General features: G+C 33.8%; 1 protein-coding gene and 1 long non-coding RNA gene across 2 annotated transcripts; one reads left to right on the top strand and one right to left on the bottom strand.

The window, feature by feature from the left end:
* The first annotated feature begins 686 nt into the window (after positions 1-686).
* On the top strand, positions 687-13428 carry LOC125583644. Its single transcript, XR_007320690.1, has 2 exons — positions 687-4693; positions 12824-13428. It is a non-coding gene; the product is annotated as an uncharacterized LOC125583644 (long non-coding RNA).
* A 420-nt stretch (positions 13429-13848) lies between these two features.
* LOC106386557 (bidirectional sugar transporter SWEET7-like) lies at positions 13849-15986 on the bottom strand. The gene is made up of 5 exons (XM_013826399.3): positions 15823-15986; positions 15691-15727; positions 14859-15240; positions 14557-14676; positions 13849-14199 (listed from the first exon to the last, which is right to left on the bottom strand). Exons 1-5 carry the CDS (start codon positions 15869-15871, stop codon positions 14131-14133), a joined length of 657 nt encoding a protein of 218 aa, XP_013681853.2. The 5' UTR covers positions 15872-15986; the 3' UTR covers positions 13849-14130.

Here is a 15986-nt window from a genome sequence, read left to right as displayed (position 1 = left end):
CAACCGCGCAGATTTTTGTTTTCATTTATTTTTATATAAACATTTTGTTTTCAATTCTAAATTGGTATATATTATAATATATATGTGTCTATAAATTTTTAAAACATAATAAGTTTACTTCATTGAATAGATTGTTTCAAACTTTCACATGTACTTTTATCTTCTTCAATATATATATTTTTGGATTATTATTTCATTATTAAAATCGTAACTATATGTATAAAGATTAGTAAAATATTATTTTATTGTCATATTCAAAACTATTGTAACATTTCACAAATTTAGAAAGTTTTTTAAAAATTAAACTTTTCGCTTCAGAGATTTATATTATCGAGTAAATAATTAAACATTTAGCTTTTGTTTAATTTTTAAAGTAAACTATATATTTTAAAATTTATTTTGATTGGTTTAAGATACTAAAGATTAATCATTGTTAGATAATATGATTTTTGTTATTTAAAAAAAATCTTCATAATTTTAAAATTTAACATCGACAAATATTTAAATAATTAACATATGGAGGTATAGCATTACAACATTAAATTATATCTATTTAATTTATACTATCTATAAATTCAGTGGATCATCTATTGTTTAAATCCAATTATTGATAGCCAATAAAATTTTCTGGTAGACCCAAAATTTAAATGATAAAGATTAGAGATTAAGTGTAATATGACTTTTTAGGAATATGTCTATTAGATCCATTTTTTAAAATCACACATTAATCAAGGTTGTGACTTCTGTTTTAATATATAAGATTTGAACTTTAATACATTTAAATATAATTTTAGAATATATAAGATTTAGAAGCCTACTTAATTGAAAATGATTAACTTAAAATAACATATGAGTTAATTATTTTAAAAGTTAATTAAATAAATGAATTTTAGTATTAAATAAATAAAGAGGATGGTGAATTACTGGAAAACGCAGAGTCCTATCATCATGTTTGCTGTCCACAAACTTTGTCAGTTTGCCTCATCCACGAGCCCCTCACCTTCAAGCAGCTTACAAGATATTGCATTACTTGAAAGGCACGATAGGTCATAGCCTTTTCTATCCTGCTTCTTCTAATTTGAAGCTGTTTGCTTTTGTCGATGCGGATTGGGAATCTTATCCTGACATTGGATGCAGTGTGTCTGGCTATTGTATGTTTGTTGGCACTGCTTTGATCTTGTGGAAATCAAATAAGCAAGACACGGTATTGAGTTCTTGGGCAGAATCTGAATATCGAGCGATGTCTTAAGCAGTCCGAGAAATTATATGATTTCGAATTTTGCTTCAGGATCTCTGGACTGAAACTAAGGACCCTGCTCCTTTGTATTGCGACAACACTGCTGCCATACTCATCGTCAATAACTATGTCTTTCAAAAACGGACAAAACACGTCGAACGTAACTGCCACATTGTGTGTGACCGAGTGAAGTTAGGCATGATCAAGACTTTTTCACATTCGTTCGGAGAATCAGCTCGCAGATATCCTAATAAGCCTCTATACCATGCTCCCTTTCGGCATCTATTTAGAGTATCTCCAAAAAAACTCTCTATTTTAGAGTTTGCAAAGCTCTATATTTAAAGTTTCAAGGTGTTTTTTTCCAAAAGTGAAACTTCAAATTTAACTTCAAATTTATTTGTAATTTATAATACGGTCCTTATATTTTTCATAATTAATATAAATCAATAAAAAATTTATAAATAACTAGCACATATATATAAATATTACAATAATATTAATTAATAATATTAATTAATAAAATATTATACTAAAATAAAAAATTATAAATAGAAATACATAATTACGTATTAAAATACAAGCAAAATGACACATTATTCCATAAAATTATTTCAGTAATGCTCCATATTCGGTTATACAAAATTTGTTTGGACAATATTTTAGAAGTTCCGAAGAAAATTTACTAGACTATTAGTGTTGTTGTAATATTTAAATTTGTGTAATAATTATGTCTTCGTGTATCTTTTTTAAATGTTTTTTTTATTAATTTTCTTTTGTAATATTCTTGTTGTCTAATTCTAGTTTTAAATATTATAAATCTTATTTTAAAAAAATTATTTGATTTTATGTGTCAAATTTGAATTTATTAAAATAAATTTGAAATATTTATGATATACAAAAGTTTTACAGAATAAAACGATAAATGTGAAAATACTTAAAAATCATAAATGTGAGGTATAATTAATTAAAGATGAAACTTCAAATTTGGAGTTTTGAATAGTGAAACTCCAAATATGAAGCTTTACACCTTAGTTAAAACTCTAAATTTGAAGTTTTGAAGTTTCTTTTTGGAAAGCAAAAAACTCTGTATTTGAAGTTATAGAGTTTTGTTTGGAGATACTCTTAGCAAAAAGGAACATTAACATATATGCTCGGGGATGTATTGGTTTATAGATATACTAGGATCGGTCCGCCCTACGGACGGGAAGTTAATAATAAAAACTGTTTTATATAAATTTATATTAATTTTATGAAGCATTTAAAAATCATGGTGGATTGAAAACTATATTATAAAAAACAATAATGATTTGAATTCTGAGATCACATTGTTAGGACATCATTAGTGGTAAAATAGCAAGTAGAGTACCTCACTAATATTTTTATTATTATTTTTGTACATAATTTAGTTATTAATAATTTTAAAAATTAAAATAAAAAAACTTGTAAAATGATACCACATGTATTCACCGATTCTTTAGAAATGTATGAAAACTCTTCCCACAGGTACCACTCTTGCTCTCTTTTTTTTATCGTTTCTCTTTCTTTTTTTTCAGCTTTTAATATTTTTAAATTTGTTAGAGACTGATGAATTTCAACCGGTGCGAGTGCCCTTATTTTTAATAAACATTTTTGGTTTGGAATTAAAATGACAACATCCTTCATTATTCTATTTTTTCAGAGAATACAAAATTAGCAAAAAAAAATTCAGAATAATATGATAATATATATATATCTTCTTATTATTCTTAGTTCAATTTGACATAATAAAAGAAAATATTAACTTTAAATAAATAATAGGTGAAATTTCATGTTTACTACATTCATGGTACTATTATTGATCTTTACAATCACTAAAGGGGCATTTTTAAAAATATATTTTCAATAAGTGGCAAAAGACTCTTATATCTTTGTTCTTGATATATATATAACAAATAATTATTTAAATAAAAAACATATTTTTTTTATGTTTTCGAATTATACTTTTTTAAAATTCAAACTTTTTTATAATTATTTTTTTTTTGGAATTTTTTTGGTTTATTTTATTTTATTTTTTAATTCTACAGATATAAGATATGTTCGGTTATTTATAAAATTTGATTCAATTCTCGTTCAGATATTTTGTTTTTTTGGTTCAGTTTGGACAACAAAGTGGGGAACCAGCTAATATCAAAAACAAAATCGGGTCTCTTTCGGTTACGGGCGTTTCAGATTATTTTGGTTAATTTGAGTAAATTTTATTGATAAATTGTTTTCTGCCAGAAAAAAAGCAGGTGATTTAAGTTTTTTGGATAAATTATCAGGTAGTTTATATAATTTTAAATAATTTAGGGAAATGGTATTCATATAATTCATTTTGGATAGTTCAGTTTATAAATAATAAGTTTATAATATTTGTTACTGTAAAACTAAGTTTATTTAATATTTTAGATTTGTAAATTATATTTCAAATTGAGATACTTATTAATTTTGGTTCGGTTCTCGTTTGTTTTTGATATTTTAGTTTCAGAAAAATATAGAATACATTATATATAGAAATATACCTGATTTATGAAATTTGATTTAATTTTGATTTTGTTTTTTATTTGATAAGGTTCGATTCTTCAGTTACAGGTAAACACATGGCTAATTTCATGTGTGCAGAGTTTTGTAGTGCTGGTTAACGGCACATCAATTTTAATGTTTGATCTCAAACCTCTCGTCATTCTATTTATTTATAAATTAAAATTGGGATACAATTATTGATCATATATTAACTTAGAAAAATAAATTGGCGGATGAATCAAATCTATTTTCATTTGCTAGTTGACTATAGTAAGAATAATATTATTGTATAGACCCAAATCAAAGTTTAGAGTCATAAATAATAGAGCCTACAGAGACGACAAATAATTTAAGTGGTAAAGTAGTTTACGATGACGTGGATTTTTTTTTGTTATCTATCTATATATAATTGATTATAGCTGCTAGTTTAGAGGTGGACTTTGTGGGTTACCGGACTTGAAAAATTAGAGTTGTATAAGGCCCAAAATTTATAAGTCTGAAGTCCAAATAATGTTGTGACGGACACGTGTCGCCTCTGCAGCGAACAACTTTCCACATGGCAAAGCAAGAGAGATACCAACATATTTATATATATAGAGATGTTGTACATGGTTTAGTTAATCACAATTAGAATAATCTGGTTTGTTCTGGTTAGCAGATTAGATCAATTGTATGTATTGACACATTTCCCTTTGGGATAAAGGCTAACAAAAATATTCTTGTCATCTTCTTTCTCTTTAGTACGAATTTTTTCGCCATGTTTGCTTGAAGAAGATCTTCCAATTTCTGTTCATCTCTATTCACTAAAACTATCGTCAGTAAGATCTTCTGTATGTATTCAAGACTTCTCTTACTCATTTTTTTATTGATGATTAGTCAAATTCTGCTTCTTCTTACAGGTTCAGCTGCGAACAGGTGAGAATATGAATCGATTTCAATTTCAATTTCACTTTTTGGGCCTTTCCGATTGTATGTAGCTTAAATGAATCTGTCAAATCCATCTTATATCTTACTTCTCAGATTTCCGATAAAAATGGATTAATCTTTGTTCTTGTATATGAGTCTTCCGAGACGTTTATATAGACTGATATTGTTGTGATGTTAAAGAATGGCTTGAAGCTGGGAAGTTATAGAGGGTAGTGTTAGTGACTATGAGCAAAGCTACTGGTGAAGTCTTGGAAAGGTGGAACTGTAACATCTCGAGTTATGATATATAAAAAAACTTAAGAGAATTGATTTGGTTATCTATGTTCAAAGTTAAGCATGATTAAGTTGGAGTAGTGGAATGATGGATGATCTATCGGGAAGTGATTCGTGATACCGTGTGAATGAGGCCAAAGCAATAGGAAAGGCTATGTGGTGATTTTAGGATCAGTAAACATGACTTTCAAACTTTGGAAAAATTAACGCACCATCCGTCAGACGGGATGGAGCCCACGGACCGAGCACTACAAGAAAACCTAATCTTAACGAGGGCGGTTTTCCTCTTGAGTTCGTCGTAAAAGAGGCTTTACGACGAATTAGCGAGGAAACATGTTTGCTCGTTACTCATCCGTCGTAACACATATTTCCTCGCCAATTCGTCGTAACTTAGCGAGGAAAATATTTCGTCGTAAAGACGAAGTACATCATTTCGTCGTAAAGACCACGTAAATATTCCACGTAAGGAGGTCGCTGTGTTTCCACGTAAATACCTCGAAACGAGTTCCTCATAACCTACACGTAAATACCTTGAAAGTGTTTCCTCGCAAAATACACGTAACTACCACAAAAGTATTTCCTCGTAAAATACTTGTTTTCCTTTCCTCGTCATTTCCTCGTAAATGTTTTCTCGTAAAATACTCGTTTATTATTTCTCGTCATTTCCTCGTAAAGTTTCCACGTAAATAGGTCGTACATTAGCTACGAATTTACTTCGTTTTTATTATTTTACACAATTTCAAAATATAATTAAAAAAATAATTAAAATTATTTAATTTATTAATAAAATTATAATTTAAAATAAAAATAAATCAATACGAAAATATTTTATATACAAATAAATTTTGAATTTATAATACAACAAACCGGAAAAAAAAGAACTAAGGGTCGTTCATCGCTTGGTAGAATTCATCACTCCTCCTCGCAACATCCGCCTCGTTATGTATGCCGGATGACTCGCCTCGAATGGAATGTTGTTGTCGCATGTTCCTCAACATGGACTCCCATTCCGGATTTGTGGCCGCTATAACGTCCAAGAAGCCCTCGACTCCACCCATACGAGATTTTGTCGCGGCCAACTCGTTACGCAGCTCAGTGACTTAATAAGACGATGTCGCTCTCGCAACATCGTTGACGGAACCAATCCCCAACGTCCGTCTTTTTTTTTTAGGGACAACCTTAAAAACAAAAAATAAATATTGTTAGTAAAAATTTAAAGTTATATTAAATGAATAAAAAAAAATTAAAATTTTTGAAAATTTACCTCCTCGTAAATCTTATCCACTTCAAGTGTGGATAAGGTGACGGGTAATCCGTCGGTAGACTGCTGGGTCAGCTGGGTCTGGCGGTCTTCAACCCGAGCAACCACGTCGTTGTAGATTTGCTCGGACTTCCCATCTACAAATACGCCCGCCTTGTTCTTGTGGATCCTCTCGTAAAGTTCCATAAGAGACGAGAGATGTCCCGTCTCCTTAGCCTAAAAAATTTTTTAGAAAGTTAGAATAAAAATATATATATTAAAAAATTTATTTAATAAAATATTTAATTACTATTTCCAAACGGACACCAGCATGGGGTTTTTGGCCCGTAGTATGAAGCATCGGCCCGTTTCCTTGCTCATCGACCGTGTTACGGGAGTTAGAGCAAGCCTGGGCGATTCTAATGGAATCAGGAAGACGCTAATAACGGATGAGACCATCCCACACATCCGTGGTGAGCTCAGCGGGTTTGCCATGCTCATACCCCTTCACGATCTTGTCACCCTTCCAGTTGGAGACCGTGTCCAACAAGCGAACTTTCGCCTTCGCGTTAAACTTCTTCCTTACCCTCTCAGTGATCCCCAAGGCCCAATTATATTTTTGCTGTTGGAAAAAATAAATCAACAATTAGTTTTAATTTTTAGAAAGTATATATATAAATCATGAAAAAATTAAAGTATATATAATTAATTAATAGAAACTTACAACGTAAATTTTGAACCACGTCTTTCTGACGTAGTGAGGCATCTTACTCCAGTTCGGATGTGCCATGGAGAAGTAACCTTTGATCGTGTCGGTTACGTCCGATGCAAGACATCCGTCAACCCCCCACCTGGAAAATACAAATTTAAAATATAAATGGTTTTTTAATGTTATAAAAGAATTTTAAACGAATAAAAAAAAATTAATGCAACATACCACACAGTTTCGTCCGGTCGGTCGGGGTCGATGACTGGTAAACCTTCTCTGCCTGGCAGATGGAGAATGTCCACTACAGTGTACTGCGTGTAAGGAGCACTCGGAGGCACCATCAAATCGGGATGAATATCGGCAGCCATCGGAGGTGTCATCGGAGGAGGCACAGGAGGAGGCATCGTCGGATGAGCCATCGGGGAAGGCACATGAGGAGCCGATGGTGCACTAGAAGAAGTAGACCCAGAGACTCTCTGAGTGTACTGAGTCTCGGGGACAGTCTCCTGACCCGAAGAACCGGGAGCTAAAGAAGAGGCCGGGTCTAAACGACTACCTTTTCGAACCTTGGAAAAAATTAAATTTTTAAAATTAACATCAACAGTATATTTCCCAACATTATCCACCTAATCAACACTAAATAATATAAAATCTGTAAACCTATCTAAATTCCCTATACTAACTATCTAATCTATCCTAAACTAACCAAATTAGAAAGGAATCTGAGAGGCTTACCATTGCTATGAAATGGAGAGGAAGTGGAGAGGAAGTAGAGAGGAAAGAAAGAGTGAGCGCTCGGGGGTATATATAATTACATATCGTCGCAAATTCCTCGTAAGTTTACGACGAAATAGCGAGCAGTTATAAAGGCCCGTGTTTTTCTATACGAGGAAATTGCGAGGAATCACAAAGGCCCGTGTTTTTATATACGAGGTATTAACGACAATTTTGCTTACGTGGAATTAACGAGCCTTGCTTTCCTGTAAATATACCCACAACTCTCATTCTCAAACCACACAAAAAGTCCCAAATCACACCCTATCTCAAATCACATTCCTCAGCAAAATCCTATTCAAATTATAAATATTTGAAAAAAAAGAAAAGGAGAAGATACTAGAATTCATGTGGGCGAGACTTACGTATTATAATTGCTGGAAGTCTTGCCACATGTTAATCTGGTATTTTTATCCTTTTCCTTTTTTTCTAGTTTTTACAATACGAGGTATTTACGATGATTTCTGCTTACGTGGTGTTTACGACGATTTCTATGTACGTGGTGTTTAAGACGATTTCTGCTTACGTGGAATTAACGAGTGTTTTGTTTAAATCCTTTTACGTGGTGTTTACGACGATTTCTGCTTACGTGGAATTAACGAGTGTTTTGTTTAAATCCTTTTACGTGGTGTTTATGACGATTTCTGCTTACGTGGAATTATCAAGTAATATGTTTAAATCCCTAAAATCCGAAACCCTAAACCCCAAACCCCAAACCCCAAACCCCAAATCCGAAACCCCAAACCCCAAACCCCAAACCCCAAATCCGAAACCCCAAACCCCAAATCCGAAACCCCAAACCCCAAATCTTAAACCCCATATTCCTTATTTTCTACTTCATATATTCCAAACCCCATCTTTATTTCCATTCCAAACTACAATTCCCACATTTGCTTATTCATAAAACAAACTCCCACTTTACCTTATTCATAAAACAAACCCCACATTACCTTATTCATAAAACAAACTTCCACATCTTATTCATAAAACACACTGCACAAAATCAAATACATCAATCGGATACATCGACATTCTCGTCATCACTAGAAACATCATCATTTTCATTAAACTCGTCTTCAACAGCTTTGTCTGTGGCATCATCGGTAAGATCTTCGTACTCATGATTATGCGGATCAATGAGAAGGATGTCATCAATTTCTTGTTCAGGTTCCTCGACTTCATTTATCTGTTCTTCTTGCAATGGTGGTTCTTCTCCACTGATGATTCGTCCTCGAGGTGTAACTTTGATCACTGCTAACCAATTTATACCTGAATCTCTCATCCGAGGGTATGGATGGAAACTAACTTGGTCTGCTTGTGAAGCTAAGATGAAAGGCTCGAATTTGTTGTACCTTCGTCCACCGTTGACATCAACAACACCGAATTTGTTAGACCGAACACCTTTGTTGACGACAGGGTCGAACCATTCACATTTTAAGAGGACGCATTTCAGCTTCAGTATCCCTGAAAATTCGACTTTAATAATCTCCGTCAAGATCCCGTAGAAATCTATTTCCCCTTTCACACATATTCCATAGTTACTGGTCGCCCGCTGTTTACCATACTCATATGTATGAAAAGTATAGTCTCGTGTGAAATACATCTGTGATGTGGTGACCTTTACAAGTGGAGATTGAATTACTTCGTGAAACCACTTAGGATAATTTGCATCGTCGTTGTCATAATCAACCTGCAAAAATAAAGAGAATGTTAATGAAATACAGATCATGTATGAAAAAAGAGTTTGAGTTAATACCTGATTCCGCAACCACTTAATGAAGTGTTGATCTTTCTTTTTGTCTACGTCACTTGTGGATATACAAGGAAATGTTTCTTCGACTTGAGAAACAAATAGGCTCTGTAAAATCACATTTTATAGGAATGAATCTCTCGCAATTATATAATTAATTATACTTATATGTGTTTCGAAGTGTCAATATATGTTACCTTTCAAAATAACGCATCAATGGATCCTCGCAATTGAGTAGAATATAGGTGTGTGTACTATGAGCGTCTTGTTCACTCGACCACCAAACCTCTTTAGACTTCCCACCGAGTCGCCCAATCTGGCTAAAGATGTCTGGAACACCAGCAACTGCATATGTTGGCGCAACACCACCATGATCATATCTTCTTGGAGCTCTTCTCCGGGTACGTACTTTTGACGCAAAGTAGTACGATGTGAAGTGAGAAACTTCTTCCGTCAAACTTCCAGCAATTATAAAACCTTCAACTTTGGCGAGGTTCTTTGCTTTTCCCTTCAAATATTTTATGGCTCGCTCATACTGATACATCCATCCGTAATGTACAGGTCCACGAAGTAATGCCTCATATGGGAGGTGGACAGCTAGATGCTCTATGACGTCAAAAAATCCGGGAGGAAATATCTTCTCCAAGTTGCACAATAAGATGGGAATGTTCTCCTGAAGCTGTTCCACAACTTCTTCTTTAAGAGTGCGTGTGCTCAGATCCCTGAAAAATGCTCCAATGCCTTTTATATTCCAAAAAAAATTAAACACATTGTTAATCATATATTATTTTGCAAATTAGACCGTTATAAAATTATTGTGATATAATACACTACGTACCTGCAAGTGCTTCATGTACGTTTGTTGGAAGTAGCTCCGCAAATGCAAAGGGCAGTAGTCGTTGCATAAAGACATGACAATCATGACTCTTCATCTCGGAGAACTTTTGACCCTTTTCAACACATCTAGAGAGATTCGAAACATACCCATCGGGGAACTTCACTTCTGATGCCACCCAATTGAACAACACAGACCTTTTTTTTGAAGATAATCTGAATATCGGAATGGGAACTTGTCCATTGCTTTTAATATGTAACTCGCTTCTTGAGCAAATATCCGGCAAGTCCAACCTCGATTTTATGTTGTCTTTTGTCTTCCCTGGGACATTCAATATTGTATTCATGATGTTCTCAAAGAAATTATTCTCTATATGCATCACATCGAGGTTGTGGCGCAAAAGAAGATCCTTCCAATATGGCAACTCCCAAAATATACTCTTCTTATGCCAGTTGTGATGAACACCGTAAGAATCAGGCATATTACGAGGGACATGCCAATTACCACCCCAACGAACTGTTTCGTTAGCTCCGTAGTAGTCGATTTGCGCTTCAATTTGTTCTCCAGTTAGATATGGAGGAGGAGTGTCTCTCACAACCCTTTTGTGCCTAAACAAATTCTTGTTTCTTCGGTAAGGATGGCCATTGGGAAGAAATCGACGGTGACAATCAAACCAACTTGTCTTCCTACCATTATTCAGTTGAAACGCATCTGTCGTTTCATTACAATATGGACAAGCTAATCTCCCATGTGTAGTCCATCCAGACAACATCCCATAGGCAGGAAAATCACTTATGGTCCACAAAAGCATCGCTCGCATCGTAAAATTCGTCTTTGTTGAACAGTCATACGTCCTCACCCCTGTTGACCACAAATCCTTCAACTCTTTTATCAGTGGTTGTAGGAAAACATCCAGGGACCTTTTTGGATGGTTCGGACCAGGTATTAATATGGTCAAGAATAGCAACTCTCGTTGCATGCACATCTCCGGTGGCAGGTTGTATGGTGTAAGAAAGACTAGCCACAATTAATATTGTCTCCCTGCATTCCGAACGGACTAAATCCATCTGTGCATAGTCCGAGATACACATTCCGGCTATTGTTAGCGAAATCTGGATGTACTTTGTTGAAATGTTTCCAGGCTCTTGCATCTGATGGATGAGTCATCTCACCATCTGTCTGAGTATGCTCGGCATGCCATCTCATCTTTCCAGCAGTCTGCTCTGATTGATACAATCTTTTCAATCTGTCTGTAATTGGTAGGTACCACATCCTTTGGTACGGTACCCTATTACGTCCCCATCCTTGCGGCTTGAATCGTGGCTTCTTACAGAATCGACATTCTTCTAGCTTCTCATCATCTCCCCAATAGATCATGCAGTTGTCGATGCAAACATCTATCATCTCCGAAGGTAACCCAAGACTATAAACCAGTTTCTGAATCTCATAATAAGAATCAGCAGACACATTGTCTTCCGGCAAATACTCTTTAAACAAGTCCACCCATTCGTTCATGCAACTTTCAGGTAGATTGTGATCAGTTTTAATATTCATCATTCTAGCAGCTAACGACAATTTAGAGATACCTTCTCAACAACCACTGTAAAGTGGTTGATTCGCCGCGTTTAACATTTCGTAAAACTTTTTTGCATCTATATTAGGTTTTTCATCTTCATCATGAGCTACGAATGCATCAGCTACCATATCATGAACCCTATCAAAATCTACCATCTCCTCCTGAAGGTAACTATGTTCATTATGCAAATGATGATCAACCAGTTCTTTTTCCTGAAAATTGCTATTACTACTACTAGCTTCGTTCTGATCATAATTAAAACCTTCTCCATGTTGAAACCATATATAGTAATTTGGCGTGAAACCTCTATTTATTAAATGCTTCCAAACATTTTCACGGTTTGCCAGTTTCGAATTGTTGCATTTCCGACAAGGACAAAACATCTTACCACTTTCTTGGGCGAGCGGTGTTGAATCTGCTTGATGCATAAACGTCTCCAGACCCGCAAGGTATTCTTTCGTCACTCTCCCGTTAGCATCTCTATGCATATACATCCACTTCCGCAACTCGTAAATAGTCCCGGAGCCAGCCATTTTTTTTCTTTCACGTTTTTTGTTGTTGGTGTGTTTAAAATGATTGTCAAACATCCATATTTATAGGAAATTTCGAATCTGGTAGTTGTAATTTTCCTATGAATTTACGATGAAAATTAATTAGGTGAAAAAAAAACGTGTAACACCTACAAAGTTGGTGGATTCAAAATTTCCTCGCTAAATATACGTAAATGATTTCCTCGTAAATAACACGCAAAGTTTACGTCGTATTTACGAGGAAATAGTATTTCCTCGTAAAATACTCGTCAAATTACATCCACTTTACGACGAAACGCTTTTGTCGTTACTTTACGAGGAAATAATGATGACATTAGTTTTCCACGTAAGTTTCTCGTAAAATCGTCGTAAATTTATGAGGATTGTTTTTTCTCGTTAAACTTCCTCGTTAAGCATGTGTTTTCTTGTAGCGGAGAGAGCAGACGTGGGTGGTCCATTAGCCATGGAGGGTCGGGGCTTTATAGGAACTTTTGTATTGAAACTGATGCTGAAGTTGTTGAGAAAGGGTGAATCTTTTATTGTTGATAACGTTCTTGAAATTTAGTTTTCAGAATATGAATCTTGATTTTGCATTTATTCAGTGTATCGAGGGACAAAAAATATAACAAAATGGTTAATTGCGAGGATGAGTATTCTCAGGAGTACCAGCAACACCTGATATAACTTTAGCAACGTCACCTGCTGAAGCTTCTGGCTTCTTTTTACTGTACAAAACCATGTAGCCAAGTCCACCAATTATCACAAATCCAACCGCTGCTGCTCTCACAGGACATATCCCTAACGATCGTCGCTGGCACAAAACTTCACTTGACTGCTTCGCTGCTTGGTCAGGTCCCGCCATTTCCCTTTTTAAATAAATTATTTCTCTATATATATGGCGTCTCTCTTTTCTGAGAAAGAGTTTATATAATGTCTTTCTTTATAAGTGACTTGTATCTCTCAAAGAAGTTTCTTCTAAAAACTGTTTGTAAAGTTTGTTTTTGTGTTGTTGAAAATTTGGAATTTGTAGAAGAGATTTGTTGGTTATTAAGGCCAAGCGCACTCGTAGGACATGCTAAAGACTCGCTCTAATTTGCTATATCTTTATTCTTGCTTTATTTTATATTTAGCTTCATAATCAGTTAACTAATTGTCTTGAGAAATTGAGTAATAAAACGAGGAAACTTACAGATTTTTTTCCACGACAACTTTCATGCAATAGACACATAGCACACTGCGAATTTGGTGGGATGAGTTAGTTTCTTATGAATTAGACTACTTATAACTTGGAGATGGAAGGTGATGAATCACTTAGGTTTGAACCGAAGCCTTTACTCCTTACATTTCATATGATACATTTTTAAGAATATAGAAATTTTTGTTTTAATTCTTTGTAATTCTTAAAGTTCACCTGAAGTCCCTAAAACCCTAGGCAGCATATTATGAATGATGAAGGTGTCAAGGTGATAGATTATTATTTGAGCGCACATAATCTTATAACTTATAACATAACACCCAGTACTTTGAAAAGAGTACATTGCTCCTAAAATAACAGACACTGGAATTCATAAACGAAGATTGCAAAAAGTGTGACGAAGTTTTCACTTAAATGAAAAGGCTGATAATCGGACGGTAAATAGTGTGAGAAGATCAAATCAAACGCCGCTAAGCCGTTGATTGAAATTTGTGGGTTTCTGAATAGAATACGAACGAACGCACTTGATATTTCTTTCCGCCATTATTTATAGTAAGCAGCGTACAATATTAATTGGGCCAGTCCAAATACACACCCAATTCCATTTGGTATCTGAAAAAGATAAAAAATAATGTTATTATGAAAAACAATGATAAAACACTCGTTTTCTCTATTAAAAAATCAACATACAACTTTTCATTTATTTTACTTTATCATAGTCAAATCTAGTATATAGATTAAATCTAGTATCACAAAATATCAACAATTGTTGGCACAAAAAACAAACAATTATACAACTTTCATTCGGCTATATAGATTTTTTTGCATAATTAAATCTAGTTATGTAGGTAAATCTAGTTACGAAATATAGATGCACACATAAATGTTAAATCTAGTTTTTTTTTGTCAACATGTTAAATAGGTAAATCATGAAAGTTTGATGAACAAAGAGTTAATGAAAAAACTCACAGCGATGAATGGATCGAATTGTATGAGTGCATAAACCGTCCAAACGCCTGCGTTTAGAAACGCAGCTAGCGACAGCCAAAACGGCATGAACTCCACGCTTTTTGTTTTTATTACCATTTTCTTCATATTTTCATGTAATTATTTTTCCAACAAAATCAAAAATTTAGTTGCAAGTTTTATGTACTTAGCCAAAATATATTTCTATAAAATATACAATACCATTAATGCACCACTAAAGATAGAACCATAAAAATGGGGAAATAATTAACAAGAAAACAATAACTTTAATCCTCAAAACATACCATGACAGATAATGGAGAAGCATACATCATCACGTTGAAAACGCAACAAATGATTCCAACGCTCAACGAACGTTCTTTTGTAGTGTGTTGTAGAGTGAAGACCAACACTGTGAGAACAGCCACGAAAACGGTTTCACCCGCTAAAACAGCGGCTATTACCAAACGCTGTTTTTGACGGCCGCAGTAAACGAAAAAAATGGTAATGAACACAACTTCGATTATGATCCCTGTGCAGTTGATTGTAAGGACCGGTGTGTTGTGCGGATGTACCATAGGGAGCCCATACAGAACCCAAACGAGGCAGTTTATGAGAGTCGCCAAATACGGTACTGGTGAATATTCTTCTGTTGACTTCTTTTTCACAATCTGTATGAATGTTGGCCTGAATGAAAATGAAACATAAAGTATTTTAATTAAAGCTAATAATTTTTTTAAACTCTTATTTACGTTTTGCAACAATTTTTTCTTATTCTACAGTTTTTTAAAGAGCAACAATAGTTTATTCTACAATGTTACCTTACAACGTGTTTATATCGTTTTGAAGGAAATCTAATAAGTAGTCTTTCTTAATTTTTATTAAATTATTAACAAAAACATTGTATTGTGAGAAAAGTATCAACTTAATTATTACTGTGATTACACAAGATAAAAGTTCAAAGTGATGAAAGCAAAAAGAAACTCAGATCTTTCAAGAGAAACCATATCTTGAATAAGACGAAACAAATTTCTTTTCATTAAGAAAATCAGTTATATAAATGGATACGAATCTCCCTCCGTGCATGTAGTTTCATTGTTTCAGACAATTTATTTAAATAATACAAAGAAAACTTACGTTGGCGATAAGAACAAACATAGAGCGATGCCATTCCCTGAAATTTGATCATATGAAGTGAAAAGAACACACTATATTAAAAAAGAAATTTGTTTAAAAAAAATGTAGATGTGAATAATAAGAAATATTAACCTATTATTGCCACAATATTTCGAATAAGGTTCGATTGTGCAGACACCATATTTCGATTGTAACTAAAGACAAAGATGATGGTGGTGTAGAAGAAGGAAACTACGAAAACGAGTTTAATTAAGTGATTTGAGAAACCATTTTAGCCAGGAGTTAGAGAAGAAGGT

The sequence above is a fragment of the Brassica napus genome, chromosome C3 (assembly GCF_020379485.1).
Source record: "Brassica napus cultivar Da-Ae chromosome C3, Da-Ae, whole genome shotgun sequence".
Classification (NCBI taxonomy): Eukaryota; Viridiplantae; Streptophyta; class Magnoliopsida; order Brassicales; family Brassicaceae; genus Brassica; species Brassica napus.
The sequence above is the reverse complement of the archived record's forward strand: the minus strand, read 5'-3'. Positions and strand labels throughout refer to the sequence as shown.